Here is a 24,314-nt window from a genome sequence, read left to right on the forward strand (position 1 = left end):
GGGCCCCACGCCCTCCCTGCGGCCTCAAGCCGCTCTCCCAGCCAGAGTCTGCCCCCAGGGTAGGCGAGGGGACACACACCTCTTGGGCCACGTGGACTGGCTGGAGCCCCTGCACGGTCAGCGGCTGCACGGGGCCGGCTTTGGGCGCCTGCGGAGTGGCCTGGACCACGGACCTCTGGGAAGGGAAAGGCAGGTGGGACTGTGGTAACCAAGGCAGCGCTGGCGGCCCACCCCCGCCCGCGATCCTCCGCCAGCCAAATGAGGAGGGAGCTTCCCCATGCCCTGCCAGGCACCGAGCGCCTTCGGGCCATCGCCGTGTAGACGCTGTCCCCCGCTCACTGGTGCAGACCTGAGGCTCAGTGAGGGGAGGCTGCCAGGAAGCAGCAGGGCTGAGAGTCGAACCTGGGACTGGCTGAGGGGTCCCTGCTCTCCACCCACTCTCCCTGCGTGCCCCGGTAGGGGTGCCAGCAACCAGCAGGGGAGGCCTTGGGCTACCTTCTGCCCCAACTCCTCTTACTGCACGCTCGGGGGAGAGACACCAGCATTGCCCCAGGACACAGAGTGAGGGACAGAGGCTGGCGTGAGGCAGTGCTGGGTTGAGGGGCTGGGACCCCAACCCAGGTCTGCAGGTTCCCAGGGCTCTGGCACCAGGCTGGGGGACATCTGTGAATCCTTTGGGATGGAATGCCTGCTTTCGTGGGGGAAGGGTTTTCATCTGATTTTTTGAGGGACTGAGAACTCCTTTAACTTCAGGGGTACAGATCAGACAGTCCTAGCTTTCTAACCTGCTCCGTTGCCATGGAGGTGGCTCAGAGCTGGGTGGCCCCTCCAGAAGGCTGCGGCATCCCCCCCAAACCCTCAGGGACGGGCTGGCCTCTCAGCTTCCTCCAGCAAATGGGGCTGGGTGGTTTCTCCAAGCTGTCCCCAGAGCCTGCTCTGCCTCAGGCACCATCCAAAGGGTCCCGATTTCGTCCTCCCAACGGCCCCTCCCCCAGGGCTCCGAGTGTGGAGACAGGTGGAGGTGCTCCCTAAGACCCCCATCGGCTCGGCTCTGACACACCGGAGGCACAGCCTCGGGAGGCTGCAGAGGCCGCCTGGCTGGAACCCCCTCCTCCCAGCCACTGCCCGCCTTGGCCTGGCACCTCTTGGGTGACGGGGACACTCTGCTGGACACCGTGGACCTGCAGCTGCTGTGGCACCGTGCCCGTGGGGGCCCCGGCTGTCTTGCTGGAAGAGCTGTTGGCCTGCACCGGCGACCGCTGTGAAGGAAGGAGACGCAGGAGCGCCGTTGGGGCCAGCTCAGGTCCCCGCTGGGACACCCGGGGCCTAACAGACACCCTCGCAGGAGGCTGTGTGGAGGGCGGCAGCCAGCAGGGAGCGCCCCAGCCTCCCAGGCCGGCAACAGGACGCATCCCATGCGTCCGAATGCAAGAGCCCTAGTCACCCCCCACGCCAGGGCCAGGGCTTCCGCCCAGAGGCTCAGGGCCACCTGCAGCCTCTCTAATCTGAGGCTGCCCTGGGGCTGACCCTTGAGGCAGTAATGACAGCAGCAGCATCTACCGTGGCACTGGGCCGACTCCCACCAGGCTCTGCTCGGAGCGCTGCAGACGTGTGCACCGGCACCCCACCGCGTCCCTGCTTCCCGCTGGGGCACAGAGGGAAGGGACACACCGCGTCCAGTGGTGGCACACAGCGCTGACCCCAGGCGGCCAGGTTACAGAGCCCCCTGCCACGCTGTGCCGAGGGCTGTCATTGTCACAGCCAGCCGGTGGGCAGCTGAGATCAGCAGCTCTTTGACACATAGAAACCTCCGGCTGGGAAGGCTCAAAGGCCCGCCCAGAGGCCCAGAGGCTGAGTGGCCGAGCCAGGCACCTGACCGCCAGCCCTCCACACCTGTGCCCCGGGCTGTCTAAGGCATGCCTGCCTTCAACACCCTCACAGGTGTTTGTGGTCCCCAGGGAAGAGGAGCACAGCCCTTTCCTGGAACGGGGCTGGGGGGGGAGCCACCTCCTCCTCCCGGAGCAGGGCTCCCGCTGCTTAGCTCGGAGCTGGCAGGGCCAGGAATCGGGCAGGTAAACCACACAGCCCAGGTTCGACAGGGGCGCGGGGGCTGGGGTGCTCAGGGCAGCAGGGGGAACACGCCGACAGGGCCACCACCTACCTCAGGGGGCGAGTGCACCTGCTGGGTACCGTGGACCGTCAGGGAGACCTGGCCGCCCTTGCTGCCCGGGGCTGCACTCTGCACCACCAGGCGCTGCGTGGGGAGAGCCTGGAGCCGGGAGGGAGAGGGGACGGGTCACTGGCGCAGCCTGTGCGGCTGAACGGAGCCCCTGCGCCGTGCTGGGTGACCGCAACAGAGCGCCTCCCGCCTGTGCGCTCAAGGCATCGCCCTGACGGCCCAATGCAGCATGATTACTGCCCCCACTTCGCGGAGGGTGACACAGCCTCACGATGGCAAAAATGCCGTTTTGAGGGCCCGAAGCCAGGAAGTAGCAGGGCCGAAGTTGGTGGCCAGGCAGACTGTGTCGTCATCTGCACAACCTGACGGTACTCTGTCCAGTTCTGTGCTGATCAGGTGGAAAATGGGGGTGAGCCCAGCACCCCGTCTGCAGCCTTCGGGGGGACGGCCCTCTCTGTGCCAGCTGTGGGCCCTCAACCCCAGCCCGGCCCTGGGCTCTGCTTCCAAACTACCAATCCCGCTCTCGCTGCTAAAATGACTTGTGTGGCTCCACCTTCCCTGGTGGCCCCTGACTGACACGGCCCCACCCTGTGGAGGTGGCCCCGCAGAGCCAGGAGGTGGGGTGGCCGCCGTGTGGGGCCCAGGTCCTCAGTCGTGGCCAAGGCAGGTCCAAGCCGGCTACAGGGCCCGGTCCTCCGCCCTGGGGGAGGCTTCCAGGACCAGGGCCGGGTGTGGCAGGCGGCCTTACCTGCTGGGGCACCTGGATGTTGGTTAGCTGGAGGGGTGACACGTGGCCCGGCTTGGCCTGCACGCTCGTCTGGACCAGCAGCCGCTGCGGGGGCAAGGAGGAGCGAGACGAGGCGTGAGCAGCTGAGCCAGGCGGTTCCCCGGGGAGGCCCTGCCGTGGGCGGGGGTGGGGCTGAAGTGCACATCTTGATAAGAGCAGGTGAGCAGATGGCTCTGGCAGGAAGGCAGGGAGGGGACACGAGGGCCCTCGGGGCTCCATCCTGCACTGCTCCCCTCGGGTGCCCTCCCCTTCGCCCTGGGGAGGGCCGTGTCCTACCTGCTGGGTGCCCTGCACCTGCTGAACCACCTGGGTGGGGACGCCGGTCTGGCTGGCCGTGGAGCCCGGGCTGGCCTCCGACACCGTCTCGCTGGCCCGCATGGCACCTTCTGTGGGGAGGGGTCACCGGGTCAGCTCTGCCTGTGCCCCTGGCCCCACCCGGAGCCTGGCCCGTCTGGAGGGGGTGACACAGGCCGGAGCTGCACCCCAACAAGGCCAGGCCTGTCCAGGAGCCCTACCCACCCCTGGCCAGCCGGCCCATGCCTCTCGGGGCTCTGCCTGGCGGGGAGCGGAGGGGCAGGAGGCCCAGGATCCCTACGGTCTGGACGCAGCCCCCCACCGTCCTTGTCCTGAAGCCAGACCCGCGGAAGGGGTGACCGCAGAGCGGCGAGACTGCCCGGAGGGCTGGACTCCTTTCCCAGCAGACAGGACTTGTGGACGAGCGGTGACACACACCCACCCCCCAGGTCCTGGCAGCTCTGGAATGACCGGGGCGCTGGAACCACCTCCCCTGGGATGACCCCTGGCCTCTAGGAAAGGAAGCTGGTCAGGAGCGGTCCCTGGGGGGCCTGGCTGGCCTGTCGCCAAGAGCCCCTCCCAGCCTCCCTGTCCTCAGTGGGGTGGGGGGAGCTGGGCAGGCGGGTACTCACGCTGACAGGCAGCTGAGAAGAGGCAATCATAGAACATGGTGCCCGCCTGCCCCGCCCCCTCCGTCCGTCTGTCCAGGGGTGCCTGCCTGGCCCTCCTCCTCCCTGCCCGCCTCTGTCGGAACAGCAGGGTGCGCGGGCGGCTTTATACCCACAACCTTGGGGAGCTAATCCCCCCGGTGCGTGCGGAGCGGCCACCTGCCCTCTGGGAATAAACACTCCAGTCGAGAGCGAGCGGGGCCTTCACGAGGCCGGGCAGTGCCGCGCCGCCCGCGGGTGAGGAGGGAGGCCGGTGCCCGGCGATGCTATCAGGCGGGCACAGGTCAAGTTTCACGTACATCTCCCTGCGTGATTAACACAGTGTCCCCAGGAGGCACTGGCCGGGAGACCCGGGCCCTCGACCCCACTCCCTCCGCGTGGCCTGGCCTGACCCCAGCGGCTCCAGGCGGGGCTGGGGGCGGACATGTGCCTGGCTCCCTGCGGGGGGGGGGGGGGGGGTCAGAGGGGTTATCCAGCCCCGGCAGGACTGACGCGCCGTGGGTAAGGAGTGACAGAGTGACAGGCTAGGCTCTTTCTGAGCAGCTGGAGACAGTGACAGCTTTTATTACCTGTTTTCAGGTCACGAAACAGAGACCGGGAGAGAGGAAGTGACTTGCCCAAGGTCACCCAGCCGGGAACTGGCAGGCCAGGACGCAGGCCGCCACCTGGACCCACTGGTCTCGAATGGGCTGGGCCCCAAGGGCACTGTTGTACGGACTCAAGCATGAGGGCACAGGAAGAAAAGCAAGCTGGGGGTCTCTGGGGACACCCCAAGATCCAGAGCACGTGTGGGGAGACACAGGGGCGGGGCCTGGCCAGGGCAGGAGGGCTGTCTGGGGTAGGTGCAAGGACCTCGAGGCCATGTCAGGGGCAGAGCACGGGGTGTGTGTTGGGGTCAGAGGCTGCCAGATGTGGGAGGTGCCGGGGGAAGTCTCCCTGCCCCCACGTGTCGGGCTGTGGCACTGGCATTCGGACACTCCCGGGCCTGCTCCGCCAGCCTCCCGTGCAGCCGGTTCTGGCAGGCTCCATCCCTATATTTTGCCAGAATCTTCCCTCACATCCGCTCTAGGGTTCCCTGATCCGGGAGAGAGGAGGCCCTCACTGAGACGGCCCCTCTGGGAGAAACCCGAGACAGGCCTGAGTCACGTGAGGGCCCTGCACACCTGGGCGTCAGCGGGCGCAGGGAGCCAGGCCCAGTCCGAGGGATGGTGCCTGGCGCCAGTGAGTGGGGGGCTGGCTGGTCCTTGAGTGGGACCCTCAGCAGCCGAGCCTGGGTCCCCCACGCCCGCCAGGCCAGGAGGGCACAAGAGGACACACCAGGAAGACGAGAGGTGAGTCTACTCTCGCGGAGGAGGGGCTTCCTGGCCCCTCGGCCACCGTGCCTGGCCCAGGCTGTGTTTTGGGGTGGGGTAGCCGGGAGGGGAAGTGCGTGGGGCGGGGGTTACGGTGTCTACAGGCGTCTGCATCTGCCTGCCTGAGCTCTCGTCCCCGGCACATGCACGAGGCCGGGGAGGCCCCTGTTGTCTCAGGCTCAGGTCCGGAAGTGGCGGCTGATTTCCTGTTGCTCAATCTGATGAACGAACGTCTCCGGGCCCCGCACTTCCCCATCTAGACCTGCTTATGCCTCGGGATCGGCTACCCGGGGAAGACGAAGGGAGCTGAGAGGCTGGGCTCCGAGCCGGGCCAGGCCGGGCCCTGGCATCCCCTGCCCCTCTTCCCCAGGGACAGACACGGCCACCTGGCCTTGGCCCTCCGCCTCCCAGGGACGGTTTTACTCAGGGGCTCTCAGAAGGGCCTCTGGGGCCCTGCTGCCCAGGCACCTGTGTCCCTTGTCTGCTCAGACCTCAGTTTCCCCATCTGCACTAGGGGATGCTGACAAACACCCTCCACTTTCCTGTCCTGGACGCAAGTCTTCGTGGACCCCCACGAAGCCCAAGTGGGAGGCAGCAGGAGGAGAGGCTGGATGATGTCCTCCGTCAGGCTGGCCCGTGTCCCCCTCAGGCCAACTCGGTTTCCTCCTCCTGGGGGCGGCTGCCAGGGCCCGCTGCGCCCTCCTCCCACCTGGGCTTCGGGCAGGAGTCTGACGGCCTGAGGATGTGCCTCTCCGGACCTAGCGTGCTCCTGACCAGGGAAACCTGAGATTCCCTCCCACCACCTCCAAAGTCACGGCAGGGCAGGGCAGGGTGCGCCAGGACAGGGCAGGGCGCTGCCTGCCGGGCTGCTCTCCGTGGCCTCCAGCCCCAGGCTCCAGGTCCCGGCCCAGCGCCGCCCTCCCTCCCTCCCTCTGCCTGCTGACTCCCGCGTCCCTGGTCATCTCCGATTGCTCCTGGCTCTGGAGGCATCCCAGGTGGCTTGAGGCAGCCTTCACTGGTGTCAGTTACCCCCCTCCCGCCGGGACCGGCTCACGTGGCCCCGGCCGCCCTTAGATGACAAGGGACACCTTCCTGGGAGGGTCACGGGGAAAGGCCAGGAAATCACTGCAGTCGGGGGCGGACCGCAGGGCTCAAGCCAACCTCCTCTCCCCCGGAACAAATTAAGGAAGCACTGCCCGCTGGCCCTTCTGGGTACAGACTTGCTCCTGCCGGTAGCAGGGAAATGAAATTCCCTGGGACCGCTGTGACAGATGAGTAAACCACCGCCCGACCCAACAAGTGAGCCCAGGAGGGTTACGTGGACAGCAGGGTCGCAAGGCACACCGCCAAGGTGGGGGGGTGGGGCCACCTCCCCATGCCTGCAGCTAGTGACAGTCTGGCCTGGGGCTGTCCAACCCACAGACCACACCGGGGCCATGACCTCTAAGCACTGGGCCTCGTAGGGGGAGCCAGGAAGAGCTGGAGGGGCCAAAGCAAGGAGAGGAAGGACTAGGGGTGTGCTGGGGCCTGGGGCTGCATGCCCCTCCAGACCCTCGCTCTGGGCACCGAGGGTCCCGAGGCGGGAAAGACCCGCACAGAGCAGGAGGAGCGGTCGGACGCACTGGGGGCAGGCGAGGCCTCCTGCACGCCCTCGGTCACACGATGGCTTCGCTAGCTGTTCCTGCTCTAGGGCTGTTCCGGGCCAGGCTGGAGTTGGCTGGTCATTCCACAAAGACTTAGCAGACAAAGCCCTGGCCCCCACGGGCACTGGGGATAGGCACCGCCACCACCACCACCACCACCACCACCATCATCATAACTTAAAGTGGTGGCGATAAGGCAAAATAAGAAGACAGCGAGTGAACAGTGGCGGCGGGGAGGGTAGAGAGCTGTGGAAGTCAGGGAGGTGGCATCTGAGCAGACAGCTGAAGGACATGAGGGACAAGCTGCCAGAAAGTCTGAGAGGGGAGTGCTCTAGGCAGAGGGCACTGCAGGTGCAAAGGCCAGGGGGCAGGACTGAGCCTGGTGGGTTTGCGTAACTGCAGGAAGGCCAGAGGGGCTGGAGCAAGTATGTGCGGGGGTCAGCGGAGGCGGGTGGGGCTGGGTGGCTGGCAGCCCAGAGTTGGAGGGCTTGGCGTTTGTTAGTAGAGGCACAGGCTGTGTGGAGCTTTTAAAGCCCTTTTTTGTTCGGGTGGGGCAGGGGTGAAGGGGCTAGTTCTTCCAGGCTGAGAAAGCCTAGGCCAGGGTTTCTCAAAGAGCGCTCCAGGGACCACCTGCCTTGGAATCATCTGGCTTGAGCTAGGATGTGAGAGGTCCTAAGTGACAATTGTCAACAGGTCCCCTGTGGCTGCTGTAGGGGGACAGACTTTGAGGGCAGAGGCTGGACCAGGGCGGGGGCCAGGGAGGTGGAGAGGCGGGCCGGTTCTGGACGGGTTTAGGAGGTAGAGCCAAGAGTTGCTGCTCAAGGACGAGCAGGACAGGACTCAAGGCTGACCCTGGGCCTGGGAGGACAAAGACACCTCTAAGGAACAAAGATTTGAAGAGGGGAAAAAATTCCAGAATTCGATTTGGCCAGGCTGGTTCGGGAGGCCTGTCTGGCCCTGAGCGGATGGGCCAGTAGCGGCCGCACTCAGGGTCCTGGGGTTCGGGGCCGAGGCGCAGGGTGGAGATCTCAAAGTGGACACGAGAGCCGTGACTCGGGACGAGACCACCCTGAAGGGAGAACTACTCACCACTAATGGTGAGCCCAGGACTCTTCCTCCGTTGCTAACGAGGTCGGGGAGATGAGGAGGAAATGGCACGGAGAACCAAGAAGGGGCCACCAGGAGGTGGGCAGAGACCCGGGCCTGGTGTGGGCTCCTGTAGGCCTCGCAGGAGGGCCTCTCTGGGGGGAAGGGACCAGCTGCAGGGGGTGCAGGAGCTGGAGCTTCCTGGTGAAAGTGGGGGCTGTTCCACCTCTATGGGCGGCTGGGAAAGACCAAGCCACAAAGTGGGGACCAGTGGGAGCAATGGCAGGAGCGAGTCGTAGAGGGGGTGGCCTGGGACAGGCGTGGAGCCCCTCTGCCCCCAGGGATCAGCGAGAAGGCAGAGCCAGTGGGAGCAGGCGGATCCCAGGAGATGGGCAGGAGAAGGGGCCCTCGTGGTCATCTGATGGAACCCTGTCCCCCGTAAGGTCAACTGTGGGGTCGGGGGCCAGGAGCGCAGCAGGAGACAGGCGACAGCAGTGACGGCAGGTGGGGCGGGGGCAGTGCGGGGAACCCACTGTAGGTTTCAGCCTGATGACCCCAGCTGTGACCCCTACACCAAGGCAGGGATGTGTCCACACAGGCAGGCACTAAGTGTGGACACCCCTCCACGCCAGCCGCGTGACAGTCGCTGCCCTGAGCCCCTGCATGCCCCTGTCCCCTAGTCTTCCCTGGGGACCCTGGACCTCCCGTATAGGCTCTGCAAGAAGCCTCGGGGACGAGCCCAGAGCCCCGGCCCCCTCTGTTCTGTCCCCCAGGTCCTCGTCAGTTGCCACAGATTTTGATGACTCTCTATGGCCTGATGGTCCCCAAGCCTGCCGGGACCTGCCCCTTCCACGCCTCTCAGCACGCCCTGATGTCTGGCCACATCCCTCTCCACTTCAGGAGGGACCAGGGCCAGCTTCGAGCACCTTAAAAACCGAGCTGATCCAGCCTGACACCCGGGCCTTGCTGAGTCCCCATGGGAGCCCCGGGGCAGGCAGGACGCGGACCCGGCCCTAGGGCAGCCCCAGGCAGCGCTGCTACATTGCCCAGTCCTGTGTGCCTCGGCGCATGTCACGAGAAAGGAAACCAAAATAAAGAAAAAGCTACAGAAACAACCAACCACCACTAACGGCGCCCAGTCCTGGTTCTGAGCCCGGTCCCCCTGGTCCCGTGCAGGCGTCAGCCACCTGTCCCAACACTCTGCTCCCTGTCACTCAGCCTGCTGTGTCCTGGAAGGAACCAGGGCGTGGAGGAGACAAAACCCCACGGGCACCATGACCCACGTGCCCATTGTCGTCGTCCCCAAGGCTGCAAGGGACAGCCACAAACTTGCCCAGCCAACAGCCCCGCTTGGCCCCTGGATCCCGCCGGCAACAACGGGGCGGCTCTTCTAGGAAGGGGGGTGACACCTCCAGGTGCCCCAGCTGACCTCCCTGAGGTGCCCGCCCTGGGCCGCCCAGCTGTGAGCGCCTCTCACACGTCCCCTGGGCAGGAGCGCCTGTGAAGGTCCCTTCACAGATGAGGAGACCGAGGCAGGGAGGCTGGGGGGCTGGTGCGCTGGTGTCACAGGCTTTGATCCCACTGCCCGGTCCGTCGGGGACGGACTCGGACACCGCTCTGAGGGCCGCCCGGGTGGGCAGGGGCGTGGCCACCCCAGACCCGCCAACTGCCCCCAGAGTTGCTCGGAGAGTCCCCGGCCCGCAGCGCAGGACACTTACCGGAGACGGTGACCACGATGTACTGCTGGGAGGCGGGGGCTGGGGTGGGCGCGCCGGTGGCCGGCGCGGGTGTGGGTGCGGCCGGCAGCTCCGTCACGTACGGCTTCTGGCCGCCCGGTGGCTGCGCCTGGGGCTGGGGGCTCTGCAGCTCGGTGACATACTGGGGCTGGGGGGCGGCGGCGGCGGGAGGCTGGGGGGGCTGCGGCGCGGCGGGGGGTGGAGGCTGGGGCTGGGCCTGCGGTGTCTGGGACGGTTGCGGGGCTGCCTGTAGCTCGGTGTACGCCTGTGTTGCCATGCCAACGGTGGGGAAAATGATAATAAATAAGGCTTTTTTTTTTCTCTTCCTTGGGAAGAAAGAAGGGGAGGGGGGAGAGGAAAAAAAAAAAAACAAAAGAAGGAAAAACAGGAATTAATCTACAGGAAGAAGAAAGCAGGGACAGCTCCCGGCTCCCTGGAGATGCGTTTGGGTTCGTGGGTAACTTAATTAAGTCCCGAGGCTGATGGCCAGATCTCCCCAGCCCACCCCGCAGGGTGACGGGCAGAGCCCGAGGCCGCGTCCGGACTCCTGCCTCCTCCCCTGCCCCTGGCGCCCAGGGACCCCCCACCCTGTGGGGTCATTCACACCCCCATGCCGGGGGGACTCGGGCATGTCTGGTGGCTCTGTGCCCTCACCCGGAGATGGGCGGCACCGTTCCCACTGGGCCGGCTCCCGGATGCCAGGGGCAGCCTCTACCCTGCCTCCTGCCCCTGGGCAGCGATGCCCGGTGGCATCTCCCGAGCGCTGTGTAGGCTGGGCAGGGTGGAGGCTCAGAGAGGTGAAGGCGCTTGCCCAAGGCCACACAGCTGGGAAGTAAGCGGCAGGGCTGAGTTTTGAACCCTGGGTGTTCTGCACCTGGGACTAGTCAGCTAACGGCCAGAAAGCGAAGTCCCGGGAAAGCTGTCCCTCGGCAAGCCCATGCCAGCTCCCTACGCGCCCGCCATCTGGACTTGGATGCTCGACTGGGTATCATGCCCAGTGGGGCGCCAGACACGGGAAGGCGTGTGACGCTAAAACGTGCCCCCCCCCCAGCTGGTGGTGGCCACAGGAGCTTTCGGGCCCTCTGCCCGGGTGTGGTTGTGGGTCTCGACACCAGGTGTGAGCTCCTCAGGGCACGGTGCCCTTCCGAGGCCGGGGACAAGCCACCTCGGACCTCGAAATGGGGCTGGCCTGGCTGGGTGGCAGAGGCAGCTTTCCTGGCTACTAAAGGGCCGTGGTCTTCCTCCCAGGTGCCGGGCTGGGCACGGGCCCTCCTGCTCACTCTTGCCGCAGCAGGGGATGGGCAGGCGGCTTGGGGGCCGGCACTACGAAGCCCTGCCCCCCGCTCCTGAGCATCTGAGGGGCGGGGGAACAAACGAGTGGGTAAGTGGGTAAGAGGAGATGCTCCGACCCCCTGCACAGTGGCGGCCGGCGTCTGGAGGCGTCTGCGTCTGAGAGCCCTGCCTGCACTTGGCCGTGACCCGGGGTGACTCTGAGCCCGCCGGCACTGAGCAGGAGGCTCTTCTGCACCCTCCCTTGAGCACCTGCATGCGGCGCGCCCAGGCGGCCCTCCAGCCACTGGGTGACCCAGACGGGGACTTTTAAGGGAAGGAGGAGGAGAAAAACAACTGTGGCTGTCTTTCCAAGAGCCCTCCACTGGGATCATCTGTCCCCGGCAGCCCCATGCTGGAGGCGCCGGCACGCCCATTTCGCAGGTGAGCTAAGCCAAGGCTGGGGTGGGGCTGGGGGAGGACCAAAAGCCTCGCAGAAACCGGCAAGGGAAGGACTCGAAGCTAGGTCTCTCTGGCCCCCAGACATATGCTCTCAGCCCCCATCCTCACGCGGGATGCCGGGCGCAGGGCTCATCTGCTGCTCACAATCGGTACACGGCATCGTCCCCAATTTGCTGACAGGGAGACCTCAGCACCACCTGCAGAGGCTGCGCCACCTGCCCAGGGCCCCAGTTAGGGTGGCAGGACCAGGGACCAGGGAGCAGGGAGCCAGGTGAGCAGCCCCAGCGGGGCTGGGCATGCTGTTCATGCCTCCCACCTCCCTCCCCACGATCCGGGTTCTGCCCTGCAGTGCCAAACTCAAGACGCCGCAGGGGGTAAGCCAGGTGAGGGACGGGCCCTGGACAGGGCTGGGCGCGTGACTTGAACTTGGCTACCTCCTAGCTGTGCGGCTTTTGGAGAGGGCCTCCACCGCCCCATCTGTGAAATGGGAGGACAGCAGGCCGTGCCACGCGGGGCTGCGGGGAGTTCAATCCGACCGTGTGGGCAACACCTCGCCGAGCGAGGGTCTGCTGCAGAAGGGGCTCTGGCCTCAACACTGCCCGGGGCCCTTTAACAAGGTTCCAGAAGGAGGAAAAAGCCTCCTGGCCCTGCCTCCACTTCAGGACAAAGGGGCCTGTCCCTTGGGCTTGGTGTGGGCTGGGCAGGGGGCACAGGATTTGCTGCTAGCTGGTGTGGGCGGAGCCAGCAGGGCCCTAGGGCCGCCTTCCCTGCCAGGTCAGGTCACCGGGTGGGCAGGATGGGGGGCTGTCTGGGGTTTCCCCAGCTGGCTGGTGGCCAGCCTCGCTGCTCCCCTGCCTGGGGACTCAGGCAGCGGGGAAGGAAGAAGCTGCCCACCTGGGCAAGTAAGAGGCTGCCGCCGGCCTTGCACATGGAGGAGACATCTTCCTGGGGTCTCTGCCCTCCCCCAACTCCGTCCTGCCAGCAAAAGAGAGGCTGCCTCCCTTGAAGGCTCCTCACACCCTCGGGGGCCCAGGTCTGGCCCAGCTCGAGGACTTGAGTCACTGTAGCCAATCAGCATCCATCTGCCTGCTGTCACACCTGCCTGGCATGAACCCCGGCACTGTCTTTTAACTCACAAACATGTTGCCAACCCTTTTCTAGGCCTCAGTTTGCCCACCTGCCACCTGGGGGCGATGAGAACAACCAGTTCATAGGGTTGCGGTGAAGATCCAAGGAGATCAGCTCAGCACCCGAGAAGCCCTCACAAGTGGCAGGTGCTATTTATTACTCATTCAACAAACACACACGTCAGGTGGGGATAAAGGCGGAAGGAGACAGGGTCCTTCAACTCTACATCAGGCAAATGTAGGATGGGTCAAGAGGAAATCCAACTTCAGCATTCATGAGCATCACGAATGCTAGGAAGGATGGGTCAAGAGGAAATCCAACTTCAGCATTCATGAGCATCACCAGCATTTGGGGAGCTGGTTAAAATGCAGACTCCTGGGCCCCACTGCCCAGAGAGTCTGAGATGGCTCCAGAGCCCGTTTTAGCCAGCCCCGCCCCCCCAACCCCTCGCCAGGTGATTCCAAGGCAGGTGGACCTGAGGGCATTCTTTGAGAAACCCTGGCCTAGACTTTCTCAGCCCTGAGAGAGCTGGCCCCTTGTGGCCCCTCCCACAAGGAAAGGGCTTTAAAAGCTCCTCACTGGCTGGCCCTTCCTCCTCCTAGGGACACAAAGCCAGCAGGCCTCATCCCTTCCACTCGGGGGCAAGGGGAGGAGAAAAGTCATGAGTTCCTGAAAGCCGGAGATGGATGAACAGTTAAACCAACTTCTCTACTGGAGGCCTTCTCAGCACTTTCATTGTCCATCTGTTTCCCATGACTATCTGATTAGGGAACCCTTTTTTTCCATTTGTGGAGGACTACATTAAGCAGTTACACTGGTGTGCTCTCTAAAGAGAAATAAATCCGGCCGGGCGCGGCGGCTCACGCCTGTCATCCCAGCACTCTGGGAGGGAGGCCGAGGCGGGTGGATCGCTCGAAGTCAGGAGTTCGAAACCAGCCTGAGCAAGAGCGAGACCCCCGTCTCTACTAAAAATAGAAAGAAATTAATTGGCCAACTAAAAATATATACAAAAAATTAGCCGGGCATGGTGGCACATGCCTGTAGTCCCAGCTACTCGGGAGGCTGAGGCAGAAGGATCACTGGAGCCCAGGAGTTTGAAGTTGCTGTGAGCTAGGCTGATGCCACGGCACTCTAGCCCAGGCAACAGAGTGAGGCTCTGTCTCTAAATAAATAAATAAAGAGGAATAAATCACATATATCTATGTAGTGTGAGGTATATTCCCCGTATATTTGAGCGGGAGACCCCTCTCTTTACGAAGCATGGCACATACAACAAAGGAACTGCTGAAACTATCCCTTGGCAATGAGTCTACCAAGAAAAGGACTAGTGGCTACACCTATCTGCAGAGCCACCAACTGATTTTGGAGGATGTTGGAATCAATTACTTTAAATCAGGGGTTGGCATACTTCTATAAAGGGCCAGACAGCAAATACTTTTGGTTTTGTGGGCAGCCTCTGTTGCAACTGCTCCACTCTGCCATGGTAGCGTGAAACTAGCCACAGACAATACAGGGAAACAGAACAACAGGCTCTGTGCCGATAAAAAACTTCATTTCTAGGCACTGGGATGTGCATTTCACATACTTTTCACATCTTGAAATATTAGTCATAAAATATTCCTTTGATGTTTGTTTTTTTTTTTTCTAATCATTTAAAAACGATTCTTAGCTCATCTGCTATACAAAAACAGGTGGCAGGCAATGGTTTGCCAACCCCTGATTTTAGATACCAGGTTCTATAACCAAATAGTTAACATCCTGGGTGAAGCCCTCCCAGGGAAATGTAAAGAAAACTCCACGCCCCTCATCTGTAGAATGGCTTCACTAATTAACTTGCCTGAGAAAGGGAAAATTAAATGTAATGATGTATGTTTCCCTTGTCCTCTAGACCCAATCTGTTCACACGGCTTGTCACTTACTCCCTCCAAAACCGCGCCAATGCTGCACACTTCCCTCCGTGTTCACCAGGACTGGGCTGGTCAGAGCGGCTGTCATCTTTTGCCTGGACCCATGAAGCTCCTGGCTTCACTCTTGTCTTTTTTTTTTTTTTGAAACAGAGTCTCACTTTGTTGCTCAGGCTAGAGTGAGTAGGGTCTGCCTAGCCCACAGCAACCTCAAACTCCCGGGCTCAAGCCATCCTCCTGCCTCAGCCTCCCGAGTAGCTGGGACTACAGGCATGCGCCACCATGCCCGGTTCATTTTTTCTATATATATTAGCTGGCCAATTAATTTCTTTCTGTTTTTAGTAGAGACGGGGTCTCGCTCTTGCTCAGGCTGGTTTCGAACTCCTGACCTCAAGCAATCCGCTCGCCTCGGCCTCCCAGAGTGCTGGGATGACAGGCGTGAGCCACCGCGCCCGGCCCACTCTTGCCTTTATAGTCTATAAGATCCTTTGAAAACATAGATCCATACCTGGAAACTTAATGGAAATCCAAAAAACAAAACAAAACAAAACAACATAGGCCCTATCTTGTCACACCTCTGCCCAGAAACTGCCAAAGCTCCCCATCACAGCCCCTAAAACTGACGGGCACCCGGTGGGGCTCAACTCTTACTGTCCAGGGAGCATAAACGTGCCAGGAACGCCCTGCCAGTGGGCATCAGAGGCCAGTTCGGCTCTGTCGACTGGTGAGACCTTGTTAGGAGCTTACTGCCTCCTCCCAGAAGCGGCTACCGGGGTGGGCAATGCCTGCTGGTCCAGAACAGGCCCGGGGAGCGAGGAGGAGAAAATTCAGCTAGCCTAGGAAGACTGTGCACTGTGCACTTGCTCGGATGCTCAGGCATGTGGCAGAGGAGGAGGGTGAGAGCCTCAGCTCAGAGACACCCTTCCCAGCTCCCCCACCTCTCCCATGACATTGAACCCCAACTCACCCCACTGCCTCCTAGAAGGCTTGGGGCTGAGTCCGGGCCTGGGCCCAAAAGCTGGAATTTTCTTTCTGGCCAACTCTCCTAAAGCCAGAGGAAGGCCATTTCGCAGCAAAAGGAGCGACACTTTCCCACTACAAATTGGAGTGCTGGCATCCGGCTTCCCGGATCCCCGTCGCCGACCCACACGGCCCCGGCAAGTGAGTCAACCTTTTAAAAGCCACGAGGCTCTCGCTGGATTCAAAATGACAAAAATAAAAGCCAACGGTGTAATTCCGAGGCTTGGGCAGGAAGGGACAATCGTCATAATGACAGCGGAGGCTGACACAGCTTGAGAAATTACTATGCATTTGATACCCAACATGTATTATTTTATGGGCTCCACAGCACAGTAACATGAGACTACAATGATTACCAAGGATCACTGTCCCCTAGATGAAATGACAACAATGGGAGGCCCAGAGAAGGCAAGGAACTTGCCTGAAGAGCATACAAGTAGAAAACAGTTGACTGTTTCACGGGCAAGCCAGTGCTCCCCACCACAGTCAAATGGCTCTTCGGGCTCAGGTCCTTCTATAAAAGTTACTGGGGGGCGGGAGTCTGGGGCACTCAACAGGACCAGATAACTGGTAACATCACTCTCTGCTCAAAGTTAGCCTTCCTAACAGGTGCCGATGATCCACCTCGCAACTTGGAATTTCCATATTTTTACCGAGAGTTAATCTCCATCAGTCCTAACTTTCAAGGAGTCCTGCCTCCTCTCAAAGAGGGCCTGGCCTAAGAAAAGCCCCCGGAGAGAGTGGGGGCGCGGTGGCTCACGCCTGTAATCCTAGCACTCTGGGAGGCCGAGGCGCGCGGATTGCCTGAGGTCAGGAGTTCGAAACCAGCCTGAGCAAGAGCGAGAGCCCGTCTCTACTATAAATAAAAAGAAATTAATTGGACAACTAAAAACATATATATAAAAAATTATCCGGGCATGGTGGCGCATGCCTGTAGTCCCAGCTACTCGGGAGGCTGAGGCAGGAGGATTGCTTGAGCCCAGGAGTTTGAGGTTGCTGTGAGCGAGGCTGACGCCACGGCACTCACTCTAGCCTGGGCAACAAAGTGAGACTCTGTCTCAAAAAAAAAAAAAAAAAGCCCCCGGAGAAAAGTGAGACTCCCCAGACTAAACTCATATTCTTGGGGGAAAAGCCCGAAATGATCCTTTTTGTTGGAGTTTATTGATTGGTTTCAAAGAAAACAGCTGTCGTCGGCACACAGCTGACACTAAGCTCAGAAGCAAGACGGGGAATAAGCCAAGTAGATTTGGCCTGTCTGCCTGCCTGGCTATTTAAAAAAAAAAAAAAAAAAAAAAAAAATTCTTCCCCAGAGCAGCTGGATCTTGTCACCCTGAAAAGCAGTAGCAAGGATTCTTCTCTCACAAAAGTAGATAGCTTCCCCTTCCCTCTGACCAGTCCTGCCCACGTGGCTCTGGAGGCTGGAACCTCCTCGGTGACACAGGAGGCAGTTGACACTCACCTGACACAAAAACATGTGTCTGGCCAAGAGAAGCGGCTTAAGGAATCTAAGAAACTTCCTCAGGCGCCATTTGTTCCCCATTCCCAGAACAGGATACCTTGATGGGTCACCCATCTCCAGGAACAAGTCCCCTCGCTCCCCTAAACCAGGGACCACACCAGGTCTAAGACAGCAGCCCAGAGAGAGGCAATCAGGTTTCTGTTCCTCTAAATCAGCCGCTCAACGGTCACTCCTCCCTGCTATGGACTTGGATTTCTGCAAACCAAACCCTCCAGGCTAAAGATAAGTCTGCTCCTAGCCCCATAACTCCTCCAAGAAACTCTCTCTCCTTCGCCTCCTCCCAGAGAAAACAAGGCAGTGAAATGCAGTGTTGAAATTAAGAATAGCTAATTGTTAATCTATCAAAAATCACATTCAGAAACAGCAGATAGGGGTAAAAGGTTCTAGGATGAGAACCTAGAAAAACTCCTGGAAGGAACTGGGAGTCCCTGTAATGTCGAAAAGGGGCGATGGCCATGGTTCTCCCCATTTCACAGGATGGAAAACTGAGGCCTCGGATGTGACAGGCACACGCCCAAGCTCTCAGTCCTGGGACAGGGGACAACCGCGAGGCTCTTAAGGGAGAAGGCAAGAGGATCGCTTAGGGGATAGAGAAGGCCTGGTGGTTGCTGCCCTACGCGGGTTTGGGGTCTGGGGGACAGCTGGTCCCGCCCACACCTTCCCGCTTGGCCCCGCCCATCCACCTTGGCCCCGCCTCGTCCCTCCCTCGCTCCCATTGGCCCAGCCTCCTCAGGCCCGCCCCTTCGCACCTCCCGGCATATAAAAGCCCCCCGCCCCGGCCGGCCGACCTCAACTCGCCGCCGGCCTTTAAGCGCCCGCCCCTCGCGGGGGCCGGGCCGCCGAGCCTGGGGCGGGTGGTGTCGCCCCGGCCGGGCCCTGGCCCCCTCCCCCACGGTCCAGACAGTCGCCGCCGCCATTTTGACCGCCCGCCCCTTCCCCCCGGACTGTGATTACAGCGACACCGCCGCCTCGGCCCCGCCGCCCGCCCTGGCCCGGCCCACCACCCCGGGGCCACCCCAGTTACCTCGGCTTTTCCCCTCTTCTGTCCGCGGAAGGGCTTTTCGGAGGTCTCGGAGTAGATGTTGGGAGGGGGACGGGACGTGCCGGGGTCCCCGGGCCGGGCCGGGGGGGTGGGGGTGGGGGTCGGCCGGGCGGTTGTTGTTGTTGACTCGCGTTGCCGGGTTGCTTGGTCGCCACGACTACCGTGGCTATGGCGCCTCCGTTTCCCTCACCGGGGCAACTGTTGCTACCCACCCTACTTACGTCACGCGCAGGGGGCGGAGCCATGGGTGATTGGCGGCGCCGGGAGACATGATTGGACGGCGCCGGGCCTTGCCGCTAAGCTATTGGTCGCAGGGCACGCTTTTCAACACCCTCTCGACTTCCCGGCACTCTGATTCATCGGTTTGAATGTCCATCAAAGAAAACTGAACCCTCAAAGGCAGCGGAGCCCGTCACTCCCACAAGGAAGCAGCAGGCTAAGAATAAAGGGGTGGGATATGTGAGGCTGGGATTGGCTGGCGGCTGTAAAACCTGCCTTCTGGTTCGACTGAAGGGACGTCAATCTACCCAAAGGATTGCCGCGCTCTCCAGCTGGAGGCCGTGCGCACGCGCCCCACGCAAGGCCAGTCGGGAGTTGTAGTCCGCTCCTACGTACTTTGAAGGACTTACCGAATAAAAAAAAGGCGAGAAAGGAAAGCTCTCCGCCTTCAGACTCGTCCCTCCCTCGGTGGACCAGTTTCTGGCCTCTCGCGCTGACGTCAGGGAAGGAATGCGATGACGCTGCCCAGCCCCCTCTGTGACGTCAGCGGCTGGGGCTGGGCTCGAGGTTCGGTGACGTCACTGGGAGCGCCTCTTCCGCCGCCCGCCGCGCTGCCGGGGCTGGGTGGACGCGGGCGGCCGGGGCGGGGCTCGCTCCCGGGCCCGGCGCCGGCGCCCCCCGCTCCCCCGCCTCGGCTGGCCCGAGAGCGCGGCCGCTGCGTCCCGTCCCCGCTTCCTGCCCCGCCGGGCCGGGAAAGGTCACAGCTGCCGGGCGGCCGCAGCTATCTCGGCCCCGCAGGCGGCGCGGCTGCCGCGGGAAAGGTCTCCGCGAGGCGGGGGACTTAATCAGCGGCGCCCACCGCGGGCGATAAGCAAAGGTCGCGCCCGGCCTCTGCCGGGGGAGCTGGAGCCGCGGGCAGGACTCCGCACCCTCCCGCACACGCGCGCACACGCACCCTCCGCCTGTGCCTCAGTTTCCCCAGAGGACCGCCCAGGCACAGGGGGAGGGGCAGGAGGGACAGAAGTGGGGCCCGGACTAGGGTGAGCGCCTTGGGCGCATCAACATAAATAGTATTCTGATGCAACATTTTTTTAAATATCAAGATTCATGGGGAGCGTTGGGAAATTCCGTGACCAACAAAACATCAAAATTTTAACTAAAGACAAGATCTGCCAGCACCGGGACTAGGGTGAGGTGAATCATGCAAGCTCAGAGTCAGATCCTGTGTTTTTTAAAAAAAATTTTTTTTTTAATATTTTTATTTTTGGGGTAGTTCTTGCATTAATATTTCTTTTTTAAATATGAATTATCTTGATTACTGAGTTATTTGGCACCCGCTTAATTTTGTACCTTCATCCCTTTAAAGGTGGAGAAGGAAGAAAAAAAAGAAAAAGGCTCAGAGCTCCGGGATTCTAATTGCAGGTCTGCTGTGTGGCATTGAGAAAGTGGCTCCACCTCTCTGAGCTTCTGTTTCCTAGTTCAACCCACCTTATGCTCCCTGGGTGCCAGGATCCCGTAGCCAGCGTTATCGGAGGAGGGGTGCCTCGGAAGGAGCCCGAGTGGAGAGGGGAGAAGGGAACCTGACAGAGCTGAGGTGGAGAGGACTGCAGGGGGAAGGAGCTGAGGGCGGGAACACCGGGTTAAAGCATCAGGCAGTGAGATGGGAGAAATCCTCCCAAAAACCCCAGCCAAGTGTCACATTCCCCCCTAGGTGACAGGTGAGCGAATTGTAGGCTCAGAGCAGGGAAGTAACTCCCAGGATGAGGCGGGTGGAGGCGGCAGACAGAGCCGGGGCAGCCTGTCTCCCTTGATGGGAATGTGACCCTGGGGGTGACCGGAAGCAGCAGCAGCCCCGGCCTGCCTGGCCACGCCAGCAGCGACAAGTCCCCCCAGGAGTTAATGCAGCTTCCGGGCAGGAGGCACCAGGCAGCCCCTGCCGCTTCTCCCGTGAAAGAGACCAGGGCCCCGGGACCAGCCGTGGGGTCTGTCTCCACCTCCCACCCATGTCCCAGAAGTCCCAGCACCTTAGGATGTGCACAGCCCAGCCCAGAGAACGTGTCTTTCATGGGAAACATTCAGTACCCCCTTTGTCGTGGCGGGGGCTAGGAATACTGCATGTTTTTATCTGGTGGTGGTGGCCCATTATGTATACAGTCGGCCCGCTGTGAATAGGAAGGTTCCTCATCCATGGATTCAAGCAACCAGAAAGCGAAAATACTTGGAAAAATAAATAAATGAAACAACAGCAATAAAAGGACTAACAGCATTACAACTATTTACATAGCACTTGTATTCGGTGTTATAAGTGACATCTAACGGTGATTTAAAGTGTGCGGGCGGATGTGCATAGGTTATGTGCAAACACTATGCTCTATGTAGGAGATTTCGGCATCTGCAAGATTTTGGTACCCGAGGGGTCCTGGAACAAATCCCCGGTGGGTACCAAAGGAGGAACTGTGTACATGTCAGATTCACTGAGCTCTTCACCCAAGATGTGTGCGCTTTATTTTTTTATTTTTATTTTTTGAGACAGAGTCTGGCTATGTTGTCCAGGCTAGAGTGCCGTGGTGTCAGCCTCACTCACAGCAACCTCAAACTCCTGGGCTCAGGCAATCCTTCTGCCTCAGCCTCCCGAGTAGCTGGGACTACAGGCACCCGCCACCATGCCCAGCTAATTTTTTCTCTATATATTTTTAGTTGGCCAATTAATTTGTTTCTATTTTTAGTAGAGACGGGGTCTCGCTCTTGCTCAGGCTGGTTTCCAACTCCTGACCTTGAGCGATCCTCCCACCTCGGCCTCCCAAAGTGCTAGGATTACAGACATGAGCCACCACGCCTGGCCCAATGTGTTATATATATATATATATATATATATTTTAAATATGAATTATCTTGATTACTGAGTTCTTTGGCACCCCCTTAAATTTCACGCCTCATCCCTATGAAGGTGGAGAAGGAAGAAAAAAGAAAACAAAGGCTCAGAGCCCCAGGGTTCTAATTCTAGCTCTGCTGTGTGGCATTGAGAAAGTGGCTCCACCTCTCTGAGCTTCAGTTTCCTAGTTCAACCAACCTTACGCTTCCTTTGTGCTAGGCGCTGGGTTGTAAGGGTGAAGAAAACAGGTCCCTTGACTTTGCGTCCTAGCAAGGGGAACACAAGCAGTGAGATAAATAAGACAAGTTTTTAAAAGTTTTAAAAAATACTCATGCTTTTATGATGCCACTGGAAACAGCTGTCAACCAACCCTTCCTAGAAATATTGGTAATTACAAGGAAGGAATTAAGCATAGTCTTGCCTTTCCAATAGTAGTTGAGTTTCAAGGCCACCAAACAGCCCAAGGAGAATGCCAGCTGGAAATTTTTAAAACATGGAAGGAAAGAGAGAATTAGAAAATTGCCATTTTAGGCCGGGCGCGGTGGCTCACGCCTGTAATCCTGGCACTCTGGGAGGCTGAGGCGGGAGGATCGCTCAAGGTCAGGAGTTCGAAACCAGCCTGAGCAAGAGCGAGAGCCCGTCTCTACTATAAATAAAAAGAAATTAATTGGACAACTAAAAACATATATATAAAAAATTATCCGGGCATGGTGGCGCATGCCTGTAGTCCCAGCTACTCGGGAGGCTGAGGCAGGAGGATTGCTTGAGCCCAGGAGATTGAGGTTGCTGTGAGCTAGGTTGATGCCACGGCACTCTAGCCCAGGCAACAAAGTGAGACTCTGTCTCAAAAAATAAATAAAATAAAGGAAATTGCCATTTTGCAAAGCCAAAAAAATCATCAATTTAGGCAGTGATCAAGTATGGGCGCCATAAAACACAAGGACGCTGGCAAACAAGGTCTGCTGGGGGCACCCAAGTGTGACCCGCCAAAGGGCTTGCTGGCTGTAGGGGAGAGGCCTTCACCATGGAGGCACGACTGTCACCAGCGTTAGCCGCAGTGATGCTGACGGTCACAGCAGAGGCACAAGCAGACCCAGGAAGTTTTCGGGACCCATCCTGCCAGCTTGATCCTCACTCTGATCAAGTCCCTTGAACTAACCTCCAGTTTACAGGAAATAGAAGGGGTGGAGGAACAAGTTAAATGACAACATCAAGAAGCATCAGGCAAATCCAGAAAGCGGGGCACACTAGAAGATAGCTTTCCCAGTCCCTTTGACAAATCCACCATTGGGACTTGTAAAGGAGGAGGACTTGCTTGAGGCCAGGAGTTTGAGACCAGCCTGGGCAACATAGCCAGACCCTGTCTCTACAAAAAATAGAAAAACTATCGGGGCGTGGTGGCGCATGTCTGCAGTCCCAGCTCCTCGGGAGGCTGAGGTGGGAGGATCACTTGAGCCCAGGAGTTTGAGGTTGCTCTGAGCTATAATGACCCCACTGCACTCTAGCCCGGACAACAGAGTGAGACACTGTTTAAACAAACAAATAAACAAAAAACACCAACACCCCCAGTCTGGAACCACTGTCTCCAGAGGCTGGGGAAGCAACTAACAAGTACCCCAGGTCCCCAGGCTGTCTGCCAGCTGAGACAAGTAAACATTGTGTCTTGTTTAAGCCACTTATTGCATCCCTGCTACACTGGGAGCTCTAAGACCTACATAGTCCTGCTCCAAGTATTTACCTTGATTGAAAGTTTTGTACCAGATAAGGATATTCATTAAGGCACCCGGAGGCAATGTAGGTTTCTAGTCCCTGGGGGGCTAGAAAGTTTAAATAATAAGGCTGCACGGGACAGAATACTAAACCAACTGGCGAAAGTAACAAAGTAGCTCTTAAAAAAATGGTAGCACTGATGAAGACAGACTCAGATACTATAGCATTTTTAAAAACTGTAACCTTGCAGTGGCAAGAGGTCTCTACCCTGTTATACCAAACATAAAAGGGAGGAGGGTGGAGAAAAAGAAATTAAAAAACCACCCACTAATGTGTGGGCAATTCATATAATAAGAATCTGGCACTTGGCACGACAAAATGCAAACACTGGCAATTGGTCATAAAAGCTGAACAGTTCTGCTTGCTATACAGGAAGTGCAGAGAATGACAAACAGGCTGGTTCTTCTAACAAACTTTTCAAACTATGTGCATGATAGCATAAAAGAAAAAAAACTAAATATATAAATGCTGTGCAGCTATATCCGTGGATAAAACAGGATCTAGTGTCAGGGGACACTCCCCTGAAAAGGTTTCCTAAAATACGTTACAAGCAGAGTTTTGATGAGTGAAGACCATCTTAGAGATCGACTCCTGGAATTCTTGCATCGTCCTAACTAAAGGAAGAGTTGGGGAAGAAAGGGATGAACTGAGATTCAAAAGCAAAAACAAAACCTGATAGGCAATCCCCTAAATATTAATACCTTGGGCTTTTAGAGAAAGTGCTCCAGGCACATGCAGATCTGCAGGGACATGTATTAACCTGTCTTTTTTTTTTTTTTTTTTTTTTTTTACCCCCTGCTAAAAGGCAACTTTTTCTTCCGCAGAGCCTGAAGGAAATAAGTTAATAAATGCTTTGACTGGGAAAACCAAAATGAAACAATGTAGCACTGAGCTAAAAGTATACAGAGTATCCTAGTTTGCTCTGTATACAAAGTATACTAAGATCTAGAATATAATGCTGCAGTGAAAATTACAACATACCTGTGCAAACAGATGAAAGAAACATATAAGTATACAAAATGATACATCCTATTATTCTAGGATATCTACCTGTTCAGGAATACATAGTTGACACATTGAAGAAGCTAGCAGTGGTCCTAGATTCGAGATCAGAGATGGAAGGGTGGAAATTAAACAAGGGAGGGGTTTGGGTGGACGACTGAAAGCATGACAGAGTTTGGGGAAAGGCCAGGCTGGATGGGACCTGGGTTTCGTGGTATTTTGGGGCCAGATACCACATTGCAATCGGCTGGGGGACAAGCGGGAGGAGAGGAATGAGGAGAGTGAGTACAGGGGAGATGACTTTGGGTCAGGAAGCCAGGTGCTAAACCGCACTGTCCCAAGAGTAGTCACTGGCCACATGT

The 24,314-nt window shown here is 59.0% G+C and overlaps 1 protein-coding gene and 1 long non-coding RNA gene across 2 annotated transcripts in view; one reads left to right on the forward strand and one right to left on the reverse strand.

Annotated features, from left to right (window-relative positions):
• RFX1 (regulatory factor X1) overlaps nt 1–18,176 on the reverse strand; it is a 30,704-nt gene extending 12,528 nt beyond the window's left edge. Inside the window, exons 1-7 of the mRNA XM_012790373.3 lie at nt 18,072–18,176; nt 9,728–10,071; nt 3,243–3,352; nt 2,928–3,011; nt 2,162–2,269; nt 1,143–1,259; nt 80–175 (exon numbers count right to left, since the gene is read on the reverse strand). Of these exons, the coding sequence (XP_012645827.2) occupies nt 80–175; nt 1,143–1,259; nt 2,162–2,269; nt 2,928–3,011; nt 3,243–3,352; nt 9,728–10,022 (810 nt within the window). The 5' untranslated portion in view covers nt 10,023–10,071; nt 18,072–18,176. The remainder of the gene's footprint in view (nt 1–79; nt 176–1,142; nt 1,260–2,161; nt 2,270–2,927; nt 3,012–3,242; nt 3,353–9,727; nt 10,072–18,071) is intronic.
• On the forward strand, nt 4,809–9,124 carry LOC105885476 (uncharacterized). The gene is made up of 2 exons (XR_012918870.1): nt 4,809–5,259; nt 8,783–9,124. It is a non-coding gene; the product is annotated as an uncharacterized LOC105885476 (long non-coding RNA).
• Nucleotides 18,177–24,314: the final 6,138 nt, after the last annotated feature.

Source organism: Microcebus murinus, chromosome 4 (assembly GCF_040939455.1).
Source record: "Microcebus murinus isolate Inina chromosome 4, M.murinus_Inina_mat1.0, whole genome shotgun sequence".
NCBI lineage: Eukaryota > Metazoa > Chordata > Mammalia > Primates > Cheirogaleidae > Microcebus > Microcebus murinus.